This window comes from Oncorhynchus kisutch, unplaced genomic scaffold (assembly GCF_002021735.2).
Source record: "Oncorhynchus kisutch isolate 150728-3 unplaced genomic scaffold, Okis_V2 Okis06b-Okis10b_hom, whole genome shotgun sequence".
Lineage (NCBI taxonomy): Eukaryota > Metazoa > Chordata > Actinopteri > Salmoniformes > Salmonidae > Oncorhynchus > Oncorhynchus kisutch.
Window position 1 is genome coordinate 10,822,204 of NW_022261983.1, and position 25,693 is coordinate 10,847,896.

Here is a 25,693-nt window from a genome sequence, read left to right on the forward strand (position 1 = left end):
TGTGACCTGTTGCCACGAGAAAAGGGCAACCAGTGAAGAACAAACACCATTGTAAATACAACCCATATTTATGCTTATTTATTTTATCTTGTGTCCTTTAGCCATTTGTACATTGTTAGAACACTGTATATATATATAATATGACATTTGTAATGTCTTTACTGTTTTGAAACTTCTGTATGTGTAATGTTTACTGTTCATTTTTGTTGTTTTTCACTTTATATATTCACTTTGTATGTTGTCTACCTCACTTGCTTTGGCAATGTTAACACATGTTTCCCATGCCAATAAAGCCCTTGAATTGAAAAATTGAATTGAGAGAGGAGCTGCTACCCCCATGGGGAGAGAGGGAGTGGGAGAGAGAACAGGCAGAACCTGATATGTAAATGAGTAAAGCAAATGAAAGGAACTTACGACGACCAAATGATCATCCAGACTCTGCTTCTGTTGAGAGAGATTAAAGGTAAGATGATGATTGTTGTGTGTATTCATGTTGTTGATGATATTGTTATGTGTATTCATGTTGTTGATGATATTGTTATGTGTATTCATGTTGTTGATGATATTGTTATGTATATTCATATAGTTGATGATATTGTTGTGTTTATTTATATAGTTGACTAACAACAACGTACACTTCCTCAAAACATGTGGTGTGTGTTCATTAGTGTCCACCATAGCAAAACATTTGGCAACGGAGACTGTTTAGGTCACGTTGTACAGCATTTGGAATAAACCGTTTATTAAACATTTTAAAACGCTTGGCTGTGGTGTAAACTAATGAATACGACCCAGGTAGTAGCCTACGACTCGGCTGTTGATGTCTGCCTGATAAGGAAACTATCATGCAAGCTAGATGTACTGGTTTTCTGAAGCTAGCCAGCTTCAGTTAGCTTCACAATCCAGCTCAGGCCACATCCATAAGAATATACAGAGTGCTAGTCATCAGGAAGGTGCTCTCTCAGCAGAATGGAACATATCTCAATCACTTGACAAATTAAGATCCTACATCTGTACTAAGAATATTACTTGGTAACATGGTGCTACTAGTGATAGACAACATTTAGAGACAGAATACAGACAGAGGAGTTTACACAAAGTTTAGGTACAACCTTATACACAACTAGGTAGAGTGAGCATAGAGCTATAAGAGAATGAGCAGTGGATATACACATATACAGCACAGTGAGTATACAGTTGATATACATTGGCTATACAAATATACAGTACAGTGGGTATAGAGTTGATATACAGTGGATGTACACATTTACAGTATCAGTATAAATATATCTAAGATAGATGAACAGAGTGCAAATGAAGTATAGTGCAGTTATCTAGTGTACAGATCAGAGATGGCTTGATGTGGGGTGTAGCTTAGAGTGTATAGTCCTTTAGTCTCTATGGGCCAGATGGCCTGTTGGTGAGGGCCAGATGGCCTGTTGGTGAGGGCCAGATGGCCTGTTGGTGAGGGCCAGATGGTCTGTTGGTAAGGGCCAGATGGCCTGTGGGTGAGGGCCAGATGGCCTGTTGGTGAGGGCCAGATGGCCTGTTGGTGAGGGCCAGATGGTCTGTTGGTGAGGGCCAGATGGCCTGTTGGTGAGGGCCAGATGGCCTGTTGGTGAGGGCCAGATGGCCTGTTGGTGAGGGCCAGAGCACTGGGAAGGAATACTTTTAATGTACATGGCTATATCAGGAGGACAGGATTCTCTTTTGACCCTTCTTGTTGAACCATTTGACATATTTTATGCACTGTTGTTCAGGCTGGTTTAATGAGTTCCATATAACAGGCTACTTCATCTGCAAGAAAACAGGTGGCAGCACCAGTGATCATCAGAAGTTATGTGATTTCATGATATGAAATTAAAAGTATGTTTGTAGCCGATGCAGTTACAATACGGTTGTTGAAACTGTGGCACACATTTATTTGCAATATTAGAAGTCGGATAAATGTATTACATTTGAAGGAAAGACGGGCATAGAACTGTTATATAACTATCATAGAACTGTCATAGAACTGTTATAGAACTATTATAGAACTATTATAGAACTATCATAGAACTGTTATATAACTATCATAGAACTATTATATAACTATCATAGAACTGTTATAGAACTATCATAGAACTGTTATAGAACTATCATAGAACTGTTATAGAACTATCATAGAACTGTTATATAACTATCATAGAACTGTTATAGAACTATCATAGAACTGTTATAGAACTATCATAGAACTATTATAGAACTATCATAGAACTGTTATATAACTATCATAGAACTGTTATATAACTATCATAGAACTGTTATAGAACTATCATAGAACTGTTATAGAACTATCATAGAACTGTTATATAACTATCATAGAACTATTATATAACTATCATAGAACTATTATATAACTATCATAGAACTATTATAGAACTATCATAGAACTGTTATATAACTATCATAGAACTGTTATAGAACTATCATAGAACTGTTATAGAACTATCATAGAATTATTATAGAACTATCATAGAACTGTTATAGAACTATCATAGAACTGTTATAGAACTATCATAGAACTATTATAGAACTATCATAGAACTGTTATAGAACTATCATAGAACTGTTATAGAACTATCATAGAACTATTATAGAACTATCATAGAACTGTTATAGAACTATCATAGAACTATTATAGAACTGTTATAGAACTGTTATAGAACTATCATAGAACTATTATAGAACTGTTATAGAACTATCATAGAACTATTATAGAACTGTTATAGAACTATCATAGACCTATTATATAACTATCATAGAACTGTTATATAACTATCATAGAACTATTATAGAACTGGTATATAACTATCATATAACTATCATAGAACTATTATAGAACTATCATAGAACTGTTATAGAACTATCATATAACTATTATAGAACTGGTATATAACTATCATATAACTATCATAGAACTGTTATATAACTATCATAGAACTGTTATATAACTATCATAGAACTATCATAGAACTATCATAGAACTATCATAGAACTGTTATATAACTATCATAGAACTGTTATATTTAATAGTCGAGTTAGTTTGATATAGTGCATTCGGAAAGTATTCAGACCTCTTAACTTTTTCCACATGTTGTTAAGTTATTCTAAAATTGATTAAATAGTTTTCCCCCTCATCAATATACACACAATACCGCATAATGACGCAGTAAAAATGGATTTCTATACATTTTTGCTTCACCATACGGATGGTGCAGGTTTCCTCCAGATGTGCGCTTTGCATTCAGCCCAATAGTTCAATCTTGGTTTCATCAGAGCAGATCATCTTGTTTCTCATGGTCTGAGAATCCTTTAGGTGCCTTTTGGCAAACTCCAAGCGGGCTGTCATGTGCCTTTTACTGAGGAGTGGCTTCCATCTGGCCACTCTACCATAAAGGCCTGATTGGGGGAGTGCTGCATCTCCACAGAAGTTGTCTGGACCTCATGGCCTGGTTTTTGCTCTGACTTGCACTGTCAACTGTGGTGTCAGGATTTGGCCAGGGTTGTTCCAGTCTTTGGTCACTAGATGCCCCCATTGTGCTTTTTGACCCTTTTGTTCTCCCTTGTTCCCTGTTATTATTTGCACCTGTGCCTCGTTTCCCCTGATTGTATTTAACCCTTAGTTTTCCTCAGTTCTTTGCTCTGTGTTTGTATGTTAGCACCCAGCCCTAGTATGCTGTGAACTTTTGTGGCTCCCGTTGGACTCTCTTGTGGAATTCTGTTTTTGTTCTTGTTCATACATTTTTGAGTATCCTTTGAGGTTTTTTCATTCTATACCTACCACCCTGTGGATTTACCTTTTTGTCTTGGAGGATTACCTTTGTTCTCGTGGAATTACTTTTGACGTTGTGGAGTTATATGTTTGCCTGAAGGACTTTCCTTTTTTACTTTATTAAATACTCCAATCAAGTATTGCTGTGTCTGCCTCATCTTCTGGGTTCTGCCGACTACTCGTGGTTCAGTTGGTTAAGTGACTGTTTCTCACTCCGGAGACCCGGGTTCGTTACCGGGTCCTGACATGTGGAACCTTATATAGACAGGTGTGTGGCTTTCCAAAGCATGTCCAGTAAATAGAATTTACCCCAGCTGGACTCCAATCAAGTTGTAGAAACATCTCAAGGATGATCAATGGAAACAGGATGTCAATTTCGAGTGTAATAGCAAACGGTCAAACGACCACCCCTCATCACTGTCAAACGCTCCCTAAAACACTTCAGCGAGCAGGCCTTTCTAATCGACCTGGCCCAGGTATCCTGGAAGGACATTGACCTCATCCCGTCAGTAGAGGTTGCCTGGTTATTCTTTAAAGTGATTTCCTCACAATCATAAATAAGCATGCCCCATTCAAAAAAATGTAGAACCAGGAACAGATATAGCCCGTGGTTCACTCCAGACCTGACTGCCCTTGACCAGCACAAAAACATACTGTGGCGTACTGAATTAGAATTGAATAGCCCCCGCAATATGCAACTTTTCAGGGAAGTTAGGGGACAATACACACAGGCAGTTAGGAAAGCAAAGGCTAGCTTTTTCAAACAGATATTTGCATCCTGCAGCACAAACTCCAAAAAGCTCTGGGACACTGTAAAGTCCATGGAGAATAAGAACACCTCCTCCCAGCTTCCCTCTGCACTGAGGCTAGGAAACACTGTCACCACTGATAAATTCATGACAATTGAGAATTTCAATAAGCATTTTTCTACGGCTGGCGATGCTTTACACCTGGCCACCCCTACCCCGGTCAACAGCCTTGCACACCCCACAGCAACTTGCCCAAGCCTTCACCATTTCTCCTTCACCTAAATCCAGACAGCTGATGTTCTGAAAGAGCTGCAAAATCTGGACCCCTACAACTCAGCAGGATGCGACAATCTGGATCCTCTCTTTCTAAAATGATCAGCCGAAATTGTTATAACCCCTATTACCTATTACTAGCCTGTTCAACCTCTCTTTTGTATCGTCGCGGTCATCCCCCTCTTCAAAGGGGGAGACACTAGACCCAAACTGCTGCAGACCTATATCTATCCTGCCCTGCCTATCTAAGGTATTCGAAAGCCAAGTTAACAAACAGATCACCGACCATTTAGAATCCCACCGTACCTTCTCCGCTATGCAATCTGGTTTCCGAGCTGGTCATGGGTGCACCTCAGCCACGCTCAAGGTCGTAAACGATATCATAACCTCCATTGATAAGAGACAATACTGTGCAGCCGTCTTCATCGACCTGGCCAAGGCTATGGACTCTGTCAATCACCACATTCTTATTGGCAGACTCAACAGCCTTGGTTTCTCAAATGACTGCCTCGCCTGGTTCACCACCTGCTTCTCAGACAGAGTTCAGTGTGTCAAATCGGAGGGCCTGTTGTCCGGACCTCTGGCAGTCTCTATGGGGGTGCCACTGGGTTCAATTCTCGGGTCGACTCTTTTCTCTGTATTAATCAAATATGTCGTTCTTGCTGCTGGTGATTCTCTGATCCACCTCTACGCAGACGATACCAATCTATATACTTCTGGCCTTTCTTTGGATACTGTGTTAATTAACCTCCAGACGAGCTTCAATGCCATACAACCCTCCTTCCGTGGCCTCCAACTGCTCTTAAATGCATGTAAAACTAAATGCATGCTCTTCAACCGATCGCTACCAGCACCTGCCCGCCCGTCCAACATCACTACTCTCGACGGTTCTGATTTAGAATATGTGGACATCTACAAATACCTAGGTGTCTGGTTAGATTTTAAACTCTCCTTCCAGACTCACATTATGCATCCAAAATGAAAATCTAGAATCGGCTTCCTATTTCGCAACAAAGTCCCCTTCACTCATGATGCCAAACATACCCTTGTAAAACCGACTATCCTACCGATCCCTGACTTCGGCGATGTCATTTACAAAATATCCTCCAATACTCTACTCAGCAAATTGGATGCAGTCTATCACAGTGCCATCCGTTTTGTCACCAAAGCCCAATATACTACCCACCACTGCGACCTGTATGCTCTCGTTTTTTATTCAGATTCGTTTAGAAAATAACAGATTGATAGATAATAGCCTACTTTTAATGAATAAAAATAAGTGAGACATGACCTTGTGTTGCTGCACTGTCTAGAACTACCTTAACAAACTGTGACTTATTATTATTATTATTGACAGTTACCATGGAGAAGTGATGTCACAACTACATGTGATTGCATTAAATCACCAGACTGTTTGGATATGTCTGATAGTAAATGTTTTATTTCCAAGATATAATGAATAGTAGAGATCATTTGACATACAATAATTAGTTGTCACTGTGTTCACCACAACCAACATGCTGGATCTCTGTTTAGGGGTCAGTGCTCTAAAATGAGTCTCTCATTGGAACATGACACCACAGCTAAGAGGTGAGATGACACACATTTTAAATCATTTATGAACATTTTATTTCCAAAACCCTATTTCCACAAAAAAGGTGATCATAAATGATTGCTGTTTGCTGTTTGTTATCTTACATGTTTTGATGAGTATGAAAATGCTAGTGTTTTTGTAAAATGCTATATATCCATTGTTTAGCTGTAATTGAATGTTTATATTCTGTATATTTGACTGTGATATGTGGTTGTCTCACTTAGCAATCTTAAAATGAATGCACAAATCGAAACATTTGACCCATTTTCTCACAGCAGGAAAATAATCCTACAGCATCAGGAAATGTAAATTATTATGGGTTTTATAATGAATGGACAGGGGTTGATACACTTTTTTCAATCAAGTCTGAAATTGAAATTGGAAATTACGAACTTTAAAAGACTTTTTAAACCTCGGAAAACACTACAAGTTTGCATTGCCTGTTGTGTAGGACAATTTGTGCAACAACAGGATTATCAAACTAAAATACGGCAACTGTACTGTATGAATGAAAGCAATTTTTCGTGTCAAATCGACAGTTGGCAAGCCATCCCTTATTGGAATAATTGACACATAAACTAATATAACAGTAATTCAGTGTGGTAATTCAGTGATAATTCTACTTCCCGTGCTCTCTGCATTGCACATAGCATAAAGAGGGAAAACATTACAGATACAAATCAATACATAATAAATATGGTTGTCGAAACAATAATTATATCGCTAGAGCAGTAAAAAGTATACATACATACATATACACAAACATAAATATATACACACTGCATATACACATACAAACATACATAACATATACAGATAAATAAATCCAGAAAAATTAAACAGAAGGAATTTGAACCCGGTCTGGCACAAGAGAAGATTCATATGGGAGACAAGCCTATACACAATCTATATACACACGTACCATTTACCACATAGAAGATTCATATGGGAGACAAGCCTATACACAATCTATATACACACGTACCATTTACCACATAGAAGATTCATATGGGAGACAAGCCTATACACAATCTATAAACACACGTACCATTTACCACATAGAAGATTCATATGGGAGACAAGCCTATACACAATCTATATACACACGTACCATTTACCACATAGAAACGAAATATCTTTATCATTTAATTATAGCTATCCCGTTTTCTTTTATTCCAGGATTTATCTAAATATTCCGAAAACGGAAATACACAACAGGGAGAAAAACCTTTCAGTCTCTCCTCATGGCTCAGCCACATAAGTCCAGTGTATATCTGGTGTGCTTTCTGGAATAAGAGCATACATATGTGGTGGTAGAAAGGGCAACAGAGGATGAAATGAGTATCATTCTCTATTTCTTCGAGGTCACAATAGTTACATAATCTTTCCTCATTCCAGTTTCACCACAATACCTACCTGTTTCAATACATGGAGGCAATATCCCTGATGTTACCTGTGCACATAAAGATCTCCTGCTTTTAGGTAGTTTATACTTAATGTCTCTCTCACACAAATTCACCCTTAATCAAACAAAACGTTTTCACTTTGGGTTCATGATTAATCTTCTTTTGCCAAATAATTTATAAACATAGCAAACAAAGTTGATGATAAGGCGTCTCCTTGTTCTCCTTGTTTTACACCCGAGGATGTGGGAAACCTATCTGTACGATATTCATTAACACCCACACAAGCAATTGGTACTTTGTAAAGAGACTGGATTGCGTGATACAATTTCCCATCAACGCCTGTATTTAACAAACTATAGGCTAAAATATCCTTAAACAATTTAAAGGAAATGCTACCAAATACTAATTGAGTGTATGAAACTTCTGACCTATTGGTAATGTGATGAAAGAAATAAAAGCTGAAATAAATCATTCTCTCTACTATTATTCTGACATTTAACATTCTTAAAATAAAGTGGTGATCCTAACTGACGTAAGACAGGGAATTTTTACGAGGATTAAATGTCAGGAATTGTGAAAAAATGTGTTTAAATGTATTTGGCTGAAGGTGGATGTAAACTTCCGGCTTCAACTGTATAAGAATGTTCTACAACTGTATTGTCCAGTTTAGTTCTCAGGGAACATATATCTTTATAAAGTTATTCTTCAAAATATGCCGCATTTTTGTTACCTGAGAACAAACTAGCAAACCCCTTCTCCCACTCCTTAAGAACCTGTGTAATATCAGAGTTCAGCCCCCCTGCTCTTCCCTGACTTCCATTGGAATTTTCTTACTTCGTTTTGGTCCTAACTTGTTTATTTCGCTTCAAAACTGTTGAGGATTTCTTGTCTGTATCTCCTTAAAGTGTAGTAACTGCTCTCTCTGATATCTCCATTTGAATAGGCGCAGTCTTTTATCAAACATATGCTGTTGTTTCTTAAATTCATTCCTAAAATGTTCTCTTATATTCCTATCTTTACACTGTAATAAGTACTCAGCCTTGCGCAATACTGACCATAGACCCCTAACTCATCATTCCAGTAAGGCGTGTTCAGCTTGTAAACTTTCCTGGACTTCGGGGTGTATTCTTTATTCGCATCGTTGTTCCCCATTTCAGAATATATGATATCACAAAATGTTTCATATCACACATATACATTTAGAGGCGGCAGGTAGCCTAACTGTTAGAGCGTTGGGCCAGTAACCGAAAGGTTGCTGTTTCGAATACCCGAGACGACAATGTGAAAAAACCTGTTGAGGTGTCCTTGAGCAAGGCACTTAACCATCAATTTCTCCAGGGGCGCCGTACTACTATGTCTGACCTGTAGGTAGGCTGTCAATGTAAATAAGAATTTGTTCTTATCTGACTTGCCTCTGTAAATAAAAGTTAAAAAAAATCAAATGTATCTTTGCAGAGTTTCGATGTGTTCCACCAGAGCTCTACATGCCATTTCAGAACATAGAAAGTAATTTGGCATATTTATGTTCTTACATGTAGTTTTTTCTCCAATTAAGTCAAAACATCGGCATTCTTCAACCATCTGGTTAGGGGGTAACACCTTACATTCCAAAAAAGTTTCTATACAGTCGTGGAGGGTAACTATATAGTCCACTACAGCTTTTCCTTTGCCAAATATGGATGTAAAGTTATCGCTTAAGGGGCATATCCTTCCATTAATAATAGACATTTTAGAATCGCTGAAAGAATTCTAACAGGGTTTCCCCATGATGATTAACACAGTCATCCAAAGCAACACGCGATGGAATATCATCAATGTCTATCATTTTTATAGTCATCTAACCTCCCAATTCCACTGTTAAGATCCCCACATATGTAAATAGCACCTGATTCTGTATATAGGTATACTTGACTATGACTATAGAAGACTATATGACTATAGAAGGGGGATGCATCTCTACCCCATGTGGACTGTTCAGGTGGCAAAAAGAATGAAAACACAACAAAACAATAATCTGACACCCTATGTTCAAAGCGCAAAACCATAATTCCTTCTATGGCTGTTTTGATCATTTAAATGTAATACGTAACATGCGGTTCCTACGTACACGTGCACCACGCAGAGAGAACGGTCGCTATGTATGTCCTTCGGAGTATGTGTTGATAGGATCGAAAGAAAGGGATCGCTGCTCTCAGCTTTCTACATTCAAATCTTTCCTTAACATTATGATTATTTCACAAAACTGACAACGGATCAGCTCCTAGAGAGATATTACCACCTACGGCTGCAAACATTGAGGCGGCATATTCTATCTAATGCGACCTCATAAAAATGCATTAAATCACGGATTTGGCACGTCATTGTGCACGTGTTAGGCTACACATCATGAAATATATTGAGACAAATTAGAGACCGTAGTCAACAAGTAGCAAAATAGAACTCAATTGATAGAACATGCAATGTATTTCAATATGATTGAAATAGGCCTAGCCTACTGTCTATATTTTAATACATTAATGCAGTCATCTCTGTTTAAATTTGAATAACATTTTTCTACGTCACTTGTTTATATCAATTGCAAAGACATTGGCAACTTTGTATTTGTAGTCAACTTTGTTCTAAAGTTATAGGTGGTCACAGATAGACAGATAAACAATGTGATTTTATGTTTAGCAGAAATCTTCTGCGTTTACATTGGCACAGGAGGGCAAAACAAGTATCTAACGACTCACTTAGCTCTTCTGATTGGTCTGAGGCAAGCGTTAGATTATAAACGTGTTCAAGTGCAACGTTAATATTGATGGTTTGGGGAATTAACTTTGAGAATCTTTGCGAAACTGGGCCCTGGTTAAGAACATCTGCTAAATGACTCAAATGTAAATTGTAAATATTTACATACAGATCTCATATTTCTTTATTTAATTGTATATATTAAATATATATATATATATTGATGTCACTAATTAATAATTTGTACAGTTCTTTATTAAACATTCAGTTATTTGTTACATTTGACTGTGTTAAACATAGCAGTACCACTTATTTCTCTGAGAGTGAGGCAGATATTTAGCAAAAAAATGATTGTTTTTATAATTTCTTTAAACAATGACAGCTAATTTACCAACATTTCTGAAATTGGATATATAGCATTTTGGAATTAAACTTTTCTTATGTTTCACCATCTGAGCTCAGAGAGATGTAATGTTTGTCTCTGTTGTGTTGAAGCCCAATCAAGCAGGAGGGACCAGCCTCCCCTGTACCCAGCTGTGTGTCTATGAAGAGTGACCGGTCTATGGAACCTCCTATATATTTTAGACAGGGAGACTTTTCTACTGAACAAAGGTAAGAATAACTAATGGGTCAGTGAGTTAAACAACACTGTCTCTAGTCATTTCTCCTCTCAAATGTTCCAATTACATTTGTTGTTTTCATTACATTCAGGCTAATCTTTTTTTCCATTTCTTAGTCCTAAAACTATGTTAAACAAACACAACATTCCCTCAGTGTGTGTGTGTGAGTGTGTGAGTGTGTTTGTGTGTGTGTGTGCGCTCCCTGGAAAATCTCATGTTTTGTCCACAGAAACCAACAGGAGAGATCAGAGTCAGAGATTCTCAGTGGTCAGTCTTCCCAGAGTCAGCAAACAGACCTGACCTCCATATTCAGTGTATGTGGTCCTGTTATGTACATTTACTTTTGTTTACATCAAGTAAAGTTGATCTGTCAATCATTCATTAATGAGTGTTAATGAGAAAGCATTTCTTCTCTTGCTTAACTTATGAACTTAATTTATTTCAGTTGCTTGAAGAGAATATTATGACATTTGTGAAGAATGAGCTGAAGATGTTCAAGAGGATTCTTAATCCAGAACTCCCAGAAGGCTTTGAGAGTCAGAAGCACGATGAGGAAGTGGTGGATGCTGAAGATGAGAAGCAGGAGAGCAGTGCCAGAGAGGGGGCTCTGAAGATCGCACTGCACGTCCTGAGGAAAATGAACCAGAAGGAGCTTGCTGACACACTGGAGAAAAGTAAGACCTGTCTGCCTCATGTTGAATGTTGTTTTATAACAAACATATAAAAACTGTAGATAAAGTACAGCTAAAGTAGCTGTGTAACTCAATGATATTGTAGCAGCCTTAACACAACACCTAGTGGCCTCATCAAGTTGCAATGGAATGTGTTGTGTTGATGTATTTAGACAGAGAGAGGAGAGACAGAGAGGAGAGAGAGAGACAAAATATTAATGACATCATCAATAATAATAATAATAAGTCACACCAGTGTGTAATTCATTATAAAAAAACATTTACACATTTATACAGGCAGTTAAGAAAATAAATTATTATAAGGTACAACTTTATAACACATTCCTACAAAACTGTAAGCATTAAAACAGACGTAATATTAATATCCTCTGTGTTCTTTCTTCATTCAGATGAGCTTGCTATGATTTGCCAATGTGAACTCAAATCTCATCTAAAGAAGAAGTTTCAATGTGTATTTGAGGGGATCGCTAAACAAGGAAACCCAACACTTCTCAATAAGATCTACACAGAGCTCTACATCACAGAGGGTGGAACAGGAAAGGTCAATAATGAACATGAGCTGAGACAGATTGAGACAACAACCAGGAAACAAGCAAGACCAGAGACTGCAATCAAATGTAACGACATCTTCAAACCCTTAACTGGACAAGACAAACCTATCAGAACTGTGCTGACAAAGGGAGTCGCTGGCATTGGAAAAACAGTCTCTGTGCAGAAGTTCATTCTGGACTGGGCTGAAGGAAAAGCAAATCAGGATGTTCAATTTGTATTTTCATTCCCTTTTCGGGAGCTGAATTTAATGAAAGGGGAAAACCACACTTTAATTGAACTTCTCAATCACTTCTCAATGGAAACCAAAGAATCAAGAATCTCCAACTACAACAAGTACAACGTTCTGTTCATCTTTGATGGTCTGGATGAGTGCCGACTGCCCCTAGACTTCAAGAAGAACAAAATATGTTGTGACATCACAATGTCAACTTCAGTGGATGTTCTGCTGACAAATCTCATCAAGGGAAATCTGCTTCCCTCTGCTCTCCTCTGGATAACCTCCCGACCTACAGCAGCCAATAAGATCCCTTCAGGGTGTGTTGACCAGGTGACAGAGGTACGAGGGTTCAATGACCCACAGAAGGAGGAGTACTTCAGGAAGAGATTCAGTGATGATGACCTGGCCAGCAGAATCATCTCACACATAAAGACATCAAGGAGCCTCCACATCATGTGCCACATTCCAGTGTTCTGTTGGATTTCTGCAATAGTCCTTGAAGACATGCTGAAACATAAGAGAGAAGAGATGCCCAAGACTCTGACTGAGATGTACACACACCTTGTGGTGTTTTATACCAGACAGAAGAATGAAAAGTATCTTGGGAAAGAAGAGACAGGTCCAGATTTGAATAAAGAGAGCATTCTGTCACTGGGAAAACTGGCTTTTCAACAGCTTGTGAATGGCAATCTGATTTTCTATGAAGAAGACCTGAAAGAGGCTGGCATCGATATCAATGAAGCCTCAGTGTACTCAGGATTGTGCACACAGCTCTTTAAAGAGGAATGTGGGCTGTACCAGGACAAGGTGTACTGCTTCGTGCATCTGAGCATTCAGGAGTTTCTGGCTGCTGTATATGTGCTCCTCTCATTCATCAACAACAATGAGAATCTAATGGTCAAACTGCATTCAACGAGTAGTAACTTTTCTTCGCTATTCAGAGACCAGCTTGAAGTTGCTTTCTACAAGAGTGCTGTGGATAAAGCCTTACAAAGTGAGAGGGGAAACCTGGACCTTTTCCTCCGCTTCCTTCTGGGCCTCTCTATGGAGTCCAATCAGAAGCACTTACGAGGTCTACCAACAGAGACAAGAAGCAGCTCACAGAGCCATGAAGAAACAGTCAAGTATATCAAGGAGAAGATCAGGGAGAATCCCTCTCCAGAGATGTGCATCAATCTGTTCCACTGTCTGAATGAACTGAATGACCATTCTCTAGTGGAGGAGATTCAAAGCTACCTGAGCTCAGGAAGTCTCTCTAGAGCCAACCTGTCACATGCACAGTGGTCAGCTCTGGTCTTTGTGTTGCTGACTTCAGAGAAGGAGGTGGAAGTGTTTGACCTGAAGAAATACTCCAGATCAGAGGAAGGTCTTCTGAGGCTGCTGCCAGTGGTCAAATCCTCCATAGCTGCTCTGTGAGTCCATAGAATGACATTTAAGTACTAATTATCAGGAAGATTATTCCGTTTAGAGAACAATCTGTATTATTGAACATCCTATTGAATCAATACATCGATGTTCACATTAGTATAACAATATGAACATACAATTATAGGAGATGGATGATTAATCTATATCTTGTTTTAAAGAATAAACCAAAAGAATCCACCGTTGTCCTTCTACACTACTGGTGTTAAATTAACACTGTGTTTGTGAAATCACTTTGTTAGGCTGTCAGGCTGTGGAGTCAAAGAGAAAGGTTGTGCTTCTCTGGTCTCAGCTCTGAAGTCAAACCCCTCACACCTGAGAGAGCTGGATCTGAGTAACAATGACCTGAAGGATTCAGGAGTGAAGCTGCTCTCTGCTGGACTGGGGAATCCACACTGTAAACTGGAGACTCTGAGGTCAGTATTCCTGTAGTTGGTCAACAAGTGGTAACTGTTCACCAGATCCACATGTGTTTACCAGGCACACATAGTCCACACCATATGTGTTTGGACAGTGAAGCTTACAGTTTTAAATGTTGCGGTATCGTCCAGCATTTTGGATTTGATATAGAATGTTTTAGGTGACAGTACAGTGTGTTACCTTTTATTTCAGGGTAAAGGGTAAAGGTGAAAGGTGAAAGGTTAGCATGTTTTGCTGTAGTCTCTGTAAAGCTCTCACTCATTATTATTCATGATTCATACATGATTTTCTTAATCATGGCATCATCAAATTATTTTAGTATTGTTTAGAAACATGTTATCTACTCACTTAGACAGATGATTAATCCAGTCATCATCCACCATTCAGCTACTATTGGGCAAAACACAACCCAAAACCCAACCACAACAAACTGCAAATGCAAACCACGAGTTTGGGACCAAATACTAAACTTGCGACAGTGGAGAATGTCACCTTTTTTCAGTGTTCATACATACCTGTTATACTGTTTAGAAATTTAAGCACTTTATGTATCTAGTTCTGCCATTTGAATAATTCCTAATGATTCACTTATATTATATTAAAGTTGTCATAAGTTAAGTTTTTGGTCTCATATTCCTTGCCTGCTGTGATTACATCAAGCATGTGACTCCACACTTATTGGATGCATTTGCCGTTTGATTTGGATGGGTTTTAGAATGTGTTTTTCCCAATAGAAACGGAATAATAAATACTGTCCTGTCATTTTGGAGTCACTTCACTTGTATTGTCAGTAAGAACAGAAGATGTTTCTGAACACTTCTACATTAATGTGGATACAACTGTGATTAGGAATAATCATTGATGACTCATGAATGATGATGAATGACAAAGTTATAGAGGTGCAAAGCTCAGAAAAAAATGCTATCCTCCCCTGTTATTGGTAGCGCTTAGAGCTTAGCATGTTTTGTTGTAGCCTCTGTAACTTCCTCAATTAAAATGATTATTCATGAATCATTCCTGCTTTCCCTTAATCATGGCCCCATCAGGATTAGTTTGGTAGTTTTTAGAAACATGTTATATACCCACTTAGGAATGAAAATGACTCCAGTCATCATCACAACCAAAACAAACTGCAAATGTAACCAATGAGTTTGAGTCACAAGCTTGATTTAGTCATTGCATGCAAGAAATATGGGACCAAATACTACGTTTTTAACCACTTTAATACACTGTGAGTGAATTTGTCTAAATACTTAAGACTTCTTCAAATGGGGGGGACTAGATACACAAAGTGCTTTAATTTCTAAGCTGTGAAACATACCCTTTAATAAAAGGTGACATTATATACTGTCACCTCATATGAAACAATTGATCTCAAATCCCAAATGCTGGAGTATAGAGCCCAATTTAAAAATGTTATCTTCACTGTCAAAATAGATATGGTGTGGACTGTATACTTAATACAATCTAAATCTGATACCTCACTGTCAAAATAGATATGGTGTGGACTGTATACTTAATACAATCTAAATCTGATACCTCACTGTCAAAATAGATATGGTGTGGACTGTATACTTAATACAATCTAAATCTGATACCTCACTGTCAAAATAGATATGGTGTGGACTGTATACTTAATACAATCTAAATCTGACACCTCACTGTCAATATATATATGGTCCAAACACACCAAGAAAGTTGTGAAGAGGGCACGACAACACCTATTCCCCATCAGGAGACTGAAAAGATTTGGCATGGGTCCTCAGATCCTCAAAAAGTTCTACAGCTGCACCATCAAGAGCATCATGACTGGTTGCATCAACCACTGGTATGGCAACTGCTCATCCTCCAACCGCAAGGCGCTACAGAGGGCAGTACGAACGGCCCAGTACATCACTGGGGCCAAGCGTCCTGCCATCCAGGGCCTCTATAACAGGCGATGTCAGAAGATGGCCCTTAAAATTCATAGACTGTTGTCTTTGCTACTGCATGGCAAGCGGTACTGGAGCGCCAAGTCTTCTTAAGGCTTCTTAACAGCTTCTACCCCCGAGCCATAGGACCACTGAACAGCTAATCAAATGGCCGCCCGGACTATTTGCATTTTTTTTAAATTACGCTGCTGCTACTCGCTGTTTATTATCTATGCATAGTCACTTAACCCCTACCTACATTTACATATTACCTCAAATACCTCAACTAACCTGTAGCCCTGCACATTGACTATTTAGTAAATATTTTCTTAACTCTTAATTTTCTTAAAACTGCATTTTTGGATAAGGGCTTGAAAGTAAGTATTTCACGGTAAGCTCTACACCTGTTGTATTCAGCACATGTGACACATACAATTTGATTCGATCTTCAACACCAAAGAATAGCAGAGTGATTTTAAAATTATTTTACTCTTTGCAGGCTGTCAGGCTGTGGAGTCACAGAGGAAGGCTGTGCTTCCCTGGTTTCAGCTCTGAAATCAAACCCCTCACACCTGAGAGAGCTGGATCTGAGTAACAATGACCTGAAGGATTCAGGAGTGGATCTGCTCTCTGCTGGACTGGGGAATCCCCACTGTAAACTGGAGACTCTGAGGTCAGTATTCCTGTAGTTGGTCAACAAGTGATAACTGTTCACCAGATCCACATGTGTTTACTAGGCACACATAGTGAACACTATATGTGTTTGGACAGTGAAGCTTACAGTTTTAAATTTGCCCCTATGCTTCAACATTTTGGAATTCAGATAGAATGTTTCACATTAGGTGAGACTAAAGAATGTCACCTTTTATTTGATGGTATTCATGCATATCTGTTTTTACCGTTTAGAAATTAAATCACTTTATGTATCTAGTTCTCCCATTTAAAGGGGGATTTTATTTGGACAAATTCACTTATAGTGTATTAAAGTTGTCAAAAGTGTAGTATTTAGTTCTGTAGGGCAGCCCCGCGAAGTGAGTCTTCCTATCAACTGTATGTGTCATGTTGTCTTAAGAATTCAGCATTCTCTGTGTTGGTCTTGCCAACCACTATTGTGACACTTCTGAGAAGCAGAGGTTACATCATGTAGGTCTGATATCTTATTGGAGGTTAACTGTACAGTAATATGATTGGTCAACAACTCAGGTTTTGAATCCAAACTACTCAGGCATAAAGGGGTCTAAGAGTCATTCTCTTATTCGTTCATGACCTGCTGTGGTGAGATACTCTTTCTCTATCTCTCTCTCTCTACCCCATGCACTTTTGAGGCATGGCCTTTCAGGCTAGAGGTTTCTTTATCTCTCTCTCCACCCCATAGACTTTTGCGGTATTTCAGGCTAGAGGTTTCTCTCTCTCTCTCTGACCATGCTTAGAATAATGACTTGTATAATGCTTGTTAATGCCTTGTAACTTAATTTTATGTCTTGTATTTGAATCCATTCATTTTACGAAGTGATTAAATACACTTTTCTTTAGAATCCATTCTCATACATTTATTCATTGTCTATTAGTGTAACTCAACCGTAGCATCTTGCATATTGCTAATTATTTTTATGGAGTCAGATAAACATTTTAATGGGCTAATTGCTTAGTCTTTTCACGAGTCACATGAGATATTTACAGTTCATTGGGAAAGTATTTAGATCCCTTCTTCCACATTTTGTTACGTTACAGCCTTATTCTAAAAAAAATATGTCATCCTCATCGATCTACACACAACACCCCATAAGGACATCACAACACCCCATAATGACATCACAACACCCCATAATGACATCACAACACCCCATAAGGACAAAGTGAAAACAGATTTTTTTGAACATTTTGCTATTTATTGGACATGATTTGGAAAGGCACACACCTGTCTAAATAAGGTCCCACAGTTGACAGTGCATGTCAGAGCAAAAACCAAGCAATGAGGTCGAAGGAATTGTCCGTTCAGTTCCATGACAGGATTGTGTGGAGGCACAGATCTGGGGAAGGCTACCAAAACATTTCTGCAGCATTGAAGGTCTCCCAAAAAGACAGTGGCCTCAATTATTCTTAAATGGAACAAGTTTGGAACCACCAACACTCTTCCTAGAGCTGACCACCCGGCAAAACTGAGCATTCAGGGGAGAAGGGACTTGGTCAGGGAGGTGACCAAGAACCTGGTGGTCACGCTGGAAGAGCTCTGGAGTTCCTATGTGGAGATGGGAGAACTTTCCAGAAGGGCAACCATCTCTGCAGCACTCCACCAATTTACATATTTTTTTTTCACCTTTATTTAACCAGGTAGGCCAGTTGAGAACAAGTTCTCAATTATAACTACGACCTGACCAAGATAAAGCAAAGCAGTGCGACACAAACAACACTGAGTTACACATGGGATAAACAAACATACAGTCAATAACACAATAGAAAAGTCTACATACAGTGTATGCAAATGTAGTAAGATTAGGGAGGTAAGGCAATAAATAGGCCATGGTGGCGAATAATTCAAATTTAGCAATTAAACACTGGAGTGATAGATGTGTGGAAGATGAATGCGCAAGTAAAGATACTGGGGTGCAAAGGAGCAAAGAATAAATAACAATATGGGGATGAGGTAGTTGGATGGGCTATTTACAGTTTGGCTGTGTACAGGTGCAATGATCGGTAAGCTGCTCTGACAGCTGATGCTTAAAGTTAGTGAGGGAAATATAAGACTACAGCTTCAGTGATTTTTGCAATTCATTCAAGTCATTGGCAGCAGAGAACTGGAATGAAAGGCGGCCAAAGGAGAAGTTAGCTTTGGGGATGACCAGTGAAATATACCTGCTGGAGTGCATGCTACGGGTGTTTGCTGCTATGGTGACCAGTGAGCTGAGATATGGTGGGGCTTTACCTAGCAGAGACTTGTAGATGACCTGGAGCCAGAGCATACAGGTCGCAGTGTTGGGTAGTATATGGGGCTTTGGTGACAAAACGGATGGCACTGTGATAGACTGTATCCATTTTTCTGAGTAGAGTGTTGGAGGATATTTTGTAAATGACATCGCCGAAGTCAAGGATTGGTAGGATAGTCAGTTTTACGAGGGTATGTTTGGCAGCATATGTGAAGGATGCTTTGTTGCAAAATAGGAAGCCGATTCTAGATGTAATTTTGGATTGGAGATGCTTAATGTAAGTCTGGAAGGAGAGTTTAAAGTCTAACCAGACACCTAGGTATTTGTAGTTGTCCACATATTCTAAGTCAGAACCGTCCAGAGTAGTGATGCTAGACGGGCGGGAGGGTGCGGGCAGCGATCGGTTGAAGAGTATGCATTTAGTTTTACTTGCATTTAAGAGCAGTTGGAGGCCATGGAAGGAGTGGTGTATGGCATTGAAGCTCATCTGGAGGTTTGTTAACACAGTGTCCAAAGAAGGGCCAGAAGTATACAGAATGGTGTCGTCTGCATAGAGGTGGATCAGAGACTCACCAGCAGCAAGAGCGACATCCTTGATGTGTACAGAGAAAAGAGTCGGCCCGAGAATTGAACCCTGTGGCACCCCCATAGAGACTGCCAGAGGTCCAGACAACAGGCCCTCTGATTTGATACACTGAACTCTGTCTGAGAAGTAGTTGGTGAACCAGGTGAGGCAGTCATTTGAGAAACCAAGGCTGTTGAGTCTGCCAATAAGAATGCGATGATTGACAGAGTCGAAAGTCTTGGCCAGGTCGATGAAGACGGCTGCACAGTATTGTCTTTTATTGATGGCGGTTATAATATTGTTTAGGACCTTGAGCGTGGCTGAGGTGAACCCATGACCAACTCGGAAACCAGATTGCATAGCGGAGAAGGTACGTTGGGATTCGAAATGGTCGGTGATCTGTTTGTTAACTTGGCTTTTAAAGACTTAAGAAAGGCAGGGAAGGATAGATATAGGTCTGTAACATTTTGGGTCTAGAGTGTCTCCCCCTCTGAAGAGGGGGATGACCGCGGCAGCTTTCCAATCTTTGGGGATCTCAGGTGATACGAAAGAGAGATTGAACAGGTTCGTAATAGGGGTTGCAACAATTGCGGCGGATAATTTAAAAAAGAGATGGTCCAGATTGTCTAGCCCAGCTGATTTGTAGGGGTCCAGAATTTGCTCTTTCAGAACATCAGCTATCTGGATTTGGGTAAAGGAGAAATGGGGGATTATGTTGAAAAAATACACTGCCACTATTTTCAACAACAAATAATAGCAGTTTGGTTTTAATATGATTTTACTCTTTGCAGGCTGTCACGCTGTCTAGTCACAGAGAAAAGCTGTGCTTCTCTGGTCTCTGCTCTGAAGTCAAACCCCTCACACCTGAGTGAGCTGGATCTGAGTAACAATGACCTGAAAGATTCAGGAGTGATGCTCCTCTCTGCTGGACTGGGGAATGCCCACTGTAAACTGGAGACTCTGAGGTCAGTATTCCTGTAATTGGTCAACAAGTGATAACTGTTCACCAGATCCACATGTGTTTACCAGGCACACATAGTCGACACCATATGTGTTTGGACAGTGAAGCTTACAGTTTTTAATTTGGTGCTATGCTCAGCATTTTGGATTTGAGATAGAATGTTTCATATTAGGTGACAGTACAGTGTGTTACCTTTTATATGAGTTTATCCATACATACAGTGCCTTGTGAAAGTATTCGGCCCCCTTGAACTTTGCGACCTTTTGCCACATTTCAGGCTTCAAACATAAAGATATAAAACTGTATTTTTTTGTGAAGAATCAACAACAAGTGGGACACAATCATGAAGTGGAACGACATTTATTGGATATTTCAAACTGAAAAATTGGGCGTGCAAAATTATTCAGCCCCTTTACTTTCAGTGCAGCAAACTCTCTCCAGAAGTTCAGTGAGGATCTCTGAATGATCCAATGTTGACCTAAATGACTAATGATGATAAATACAATCCACCTGTGTGTAATCAAGTCTCCGTATAAATGCACCTGCACTGTGATAGTCTCAGAGGTCCGTTAAAAGCGCAGAGAGCATCATGAAGAACAAGGAACACACCAGGCAGGTCCAAGATACTGTTGTGAAGAAGTTTAAAGCCGGATTTGGATACAAAAAGATTTCCCAAGCTTTAAACATCCCAAGGAGCACTGTGCAAGCGATAATATTGAAATGGAAGGAGTATCAGACCACTGCAAATCTACCAAGACCTGGCCGTCCCTCTAAACTTTCAGCTCATACAAGGAGAAGACTGATCAGAGATGCAGCCAAGAGGCCCATGATCACTCTGGATGAACTGCAGAGATCTACAGCTGAGGTGGGAGACTCTGTCCATAGGACAACAATCAGTCGTATATTGCACAAATCTGGCCTTTATGGAAGAGTGGCAAGAAGAAAGCCATTTCTTAAGGATATCCATAAAAATATTCGTTTAAAGTTTGCCACAAGCCACCTGGGAGACACACCAAAGATGTGGAAGAAGGTGCTCTGGTCAGATGAAACCAAAATTGGCAACAATGCAAAACGTTATGTTTGGCTTAAAAGCAACACAGCTCATCACCCTGAACACACCATCCCCACTGTCAAACATGGTGGTGGCAGCATCATGGTTTGGGCCTGATTTTATTCAGCAGGGACAGGGAAGATGGTTAAAATTGATGGGAAGATGGATGGAGCCAAATACAGGACCATTCTGGAAGAAAACCTGATGGAGTCTGCAAAAGACCTGAGACTGGGACGGAGATTTGTCTACCAACAAGACAATGATCCAAAACATAAAGCAAAATCTACAATTGAATGGTTCAAAAATAAACATATCCAGGTGTTAGAATGGCCAAGTCAAAGTCCAGACCTGAATCCAATCGAGAATCTGTGGAAAGAACTGAAAACTGCTGTTCACAAATGCTCTCCATCCAACCTCACTGAGCTCGAGCTGTTTTGCAAGGAGGAATGGGAAAAAATGTCAGTCTCTCGATGTGCAAAACTGATAGAGACATACCCCAAGCGACTTACAGCTGTAATCGCAGCAAAAGGTGGCGCTACAAAGTATTAACTTAAGGGGGCTGAATAATTTTGCACGCCCAATTTTTCAGTTTTTGATTTGTTAAAAAAGTTTGAACTATCCAATAAATGTCGTTCCACTTCATGATTGTGTCCCACTTGTTGTTGATTCTTCACAAAAAAATACAGTTTTATATCTTTATGTTTGAAGCCTGAAATGTGGCAAAAGGTCGCAAAGTTCAAGGGGGCCGAATACTTTCGCAAGGCACTGTATCTGTTTTCCCCTTTAGAAATGAAAGCACTTTATGTATCTAGTTCTTCTCTTTGAAGAAGTCGTAATTATTTGGACAAATTCACTTATGTTGTATTAATGTAGTCATAACTGTCGTATTTGGTCACACATTCCTTGCCTGCAGTGATTACATCAAGCGTATGACTACAAACTTGTTGAATGCATTTGCTGTTTGTTTTGGATGTGTTTTGGATTATGTTTTTCTCAATAGAAACTGAATGGTTAATAATGTCCTCTGTCATTTTGGGGTCACTTCCCTTCTGTTGTAAGTAAGAATAGAATATCATGAATAATCATTAATGAATTGTGAATGATGATTAATGAGAAAGTTACAGAGGCACAAAGATCATGCCTCCTCTGTTATTGGTAATGGTGAGAGGTTCGCTGTTTTGTTGTAGGCTCTGTAACTTTATCACTCATCAATATTCATGATTGGCATCCTCAGGATTAATTTAGTAGTGTTTGTAAACATGTTATCTACTCACTTAGACAAAAGATTAATCACATCTTCATCCACCATTCAGTTACTATTGGGCAAAACATAACCCAAAACATAACCAAATCCAACCGGTCCTGGTTAGTCCCTGGATGGCAAACCAAATGCTTCTGGAAGTGGTGTTGGAGGGCCAGTAGGAGGCACTCTTTCCTCTGGTCTAAAAAATATCCCAATGCCCCAGGGCTGTGATTGGGGACACTGCCCTGTGTAGGGTGCCGTCTTTCGGATGGGACATCCCATGGCACTTATCTTAAGAGTAGGGGTGTTAACCCCGGTGTCCTGGCTAAATTCCAAAGCTGTCCCTCATACCATCATGGTCACCTAATCATCCCCAGCTTACAATTGGCTCATTCATCCCCCTCCTCTCCCCTGTAACTATTCCCCAGGTCGTTGCTGTAAATGAGAACCTGTTCTCAGTCAACTTACCTGGTAATATAATGGTAAAATAAATAAATAAAAAATGCAAATGCAGCCAACAGGTGTGGGACCAAATACTAAACTTTTGACTACTTTAATACACTATAAGTGAATTGATCAGAATACTTATGACTTCTTCAAATGAGGGGACTAGAAACATAACGTGCTTTTATTTCTAAACTATGAAACAGATATATATGAAAATACCCTAAAATAAAAGGTGACATTATGTGCTGTCACCTCATATGAAACATTTGATCTCAAATCCAAAATGCTGAAGTCCCAAATTGAAGATGTTAGCTTTACTGTCAAAATAAATATAATGTGGACAGTATATTCAATTTCTTGCTCTTACAAGAAAATGTTCAGAGTATGTAACAGCTAGCACTCTGAATCAGGTGATTCAACCCTTGGTCCCATCACACTTAGAGTACTGTCTGGTTGTATGGCCAATCCCTGGTCCTATCACACTTAGAGTACTGTCCAGTTATATGGTCAATCCCTGGTCCTATCACACTTAGAGTACTGTCTGGTTATATGGTCAATCCTTGGTCCTATCACACTTAGAGTACTGTCTGGTTATATGGTCAATCCCTGGTCCTATCACACTTAGAGTACTGTCCAGTTATATGGTCAATCGTTGGTCCTATCACACTTAGAGTACTGTCTGATTATATTTTCAATCCCTGGTCCTATCACACCTAGAGAACTGTCCATTTATATGGTCAATCCCTGGTCTTATCACACCTAGAGAACTGTCCATTTATATGGTCAATCCCTGGTCCTATCACACTTAGAGTACTGTCCAGTTATATGGTCAATCCCTGGTCCTATCACACTTAGAGTACTGTCTGGTTATATGGTCAATCCTTGGTCCTATCACACTTATAGTACTGTCTGGTTATATGGTCAATCCCTGGTCCTATCACACTTAGAGTACTGTCCAGTTATATGGTCAATCGTTGGTCCTATCACACTTAGAGTACTGTCTGATTATATTTTCAATCCCTGGTCCTATCACACCTAGAGAACTGTCCATTTATATGGTCAATCCCTGGTCTTATCACACCTAGAGAACTGTCCATTTATATGGTCAATCCCTGGTCCTATCACACTTAGAGTACTGTCCAGTTATATGGTCAATCCCTGGTCCTATCACACTTAGAGTACTGTCCAGTTATATGGTCAATCCCTGGTCCTATCACACTTAGAGTACTGTCCGGTTATATGGTCAATCCTTGGTCCTATCACACTTAGAGTACTGTCTGGTCATATGGTCAATCCCTGGTCCTATCACACTTAGAGTACTGTCCAGTTGTATGGTCAATCCCTGGTCCTATCATACTTAGAGTACTGTCTGGTTATATGGTCAATCCCTGGTCCTATCACACTTAGAGTACTGTCCAGTTGTATGGTCAATCCCTGGTCCTATCACACTTAGAGTACTGTCTGGTTATATGGTCAATCCCTGGTCCTATCACACTTAGAGTACTGTCCGGTTATATGGTCAATCCCTGGTCCTATCACACTTAGAGTACTGTCTGGTTATATGGTCAATCCCTGGTCCTATCACACTTAGAGTACTGTCCAGTTGTATGGTAAATCCCTGGTCCTATCACACTTAGAGTACTGTCTGGTTATATGGTCAATCCTTGGTCCTATCACACTTAGAGTACTGTCCGGTTATATGGTCAATCCCTGGTTCTATCACACTTAGAGTACTGTCCAGTTATATGGTCAATCCCTGGTCCTATCACACTTAGAGTACTGTCTGGTTATATGGTCAATCCCTGGTCCTATCACACTTAGAGTACTGTCCGGTTATATGGTCAATCCCTGGTCCTATCACACTTAGAGTACTGTCTGGTCATATGGTCAATCCCTGGTCCTATCACACTTAGAGTACTGTCCAGTTATATGGTCAATCCCTGGTCCTATCACACTTAGAGTACTGTCCAGTTGTATGGTCAATCCCTGGTCCTATCACACTTAGAGTACTGTCCAGTTGTATGGTCAATCCCTGGTCCTATCACACTTAGAGTACTGTCCAGTTATATGGTCAATCCCTGGTCCTATCACACTTAGAGT

General features: G+C 39.5%; 1 protein-coding gene across 1 annotated transcript in view; it reads left to right on the top strand.

Annotated features, from left to right (window-relative positions):
- The first annotated feature begins 409 nt into the window (after positions 1 to 409).
- Positions 410 to 25,693, top strand: part of LOC109876723 (NLR family CARD domain-containing protein 3-like) — a 32,739-nt gene continuing 7,455 nt past the window's right edge. The window contains exons 1-9 of the mRNA XM_031813741.1: positions 410 to 463; positions 6,373 to 6,426; positions 11,062 to 11,178; positions 11,416 to 11,500; positions 11,632 to 11,860; positions 12,268 to 14,059; positions 14,315 to 14,357; positions 14,685 to 14,692; positions 20,683 to 20,856. Of these exons, the coding sequence (XP_031669601.1) occupies positions 6,389 to 6,426; positions 11,062 to 11,178; positions 11,416 to 11,500; positions 11,632 to 11,860; positions 12,268 to 14,059; positions 14,315 to 14,357; positions 14,685 to 14,692; positions 20,683 to 20,856 (2,486 nt within the window). The 5' untranslated portion in view covers positions 410 to 463; positions 6,373 to 6,388. The remainder of the gene's footprint in view (positions 464 to 6,372; positions 6,427 to 11,061; positions 11,179 to 11,415; positions 11,501 to 11,631; positions 11,861 to 12,267; positions 14,060 to 14,314; positions 14,358 to 14,684; positions 14,693 to 20,682; positions 20,857 to 25,693) is intronic.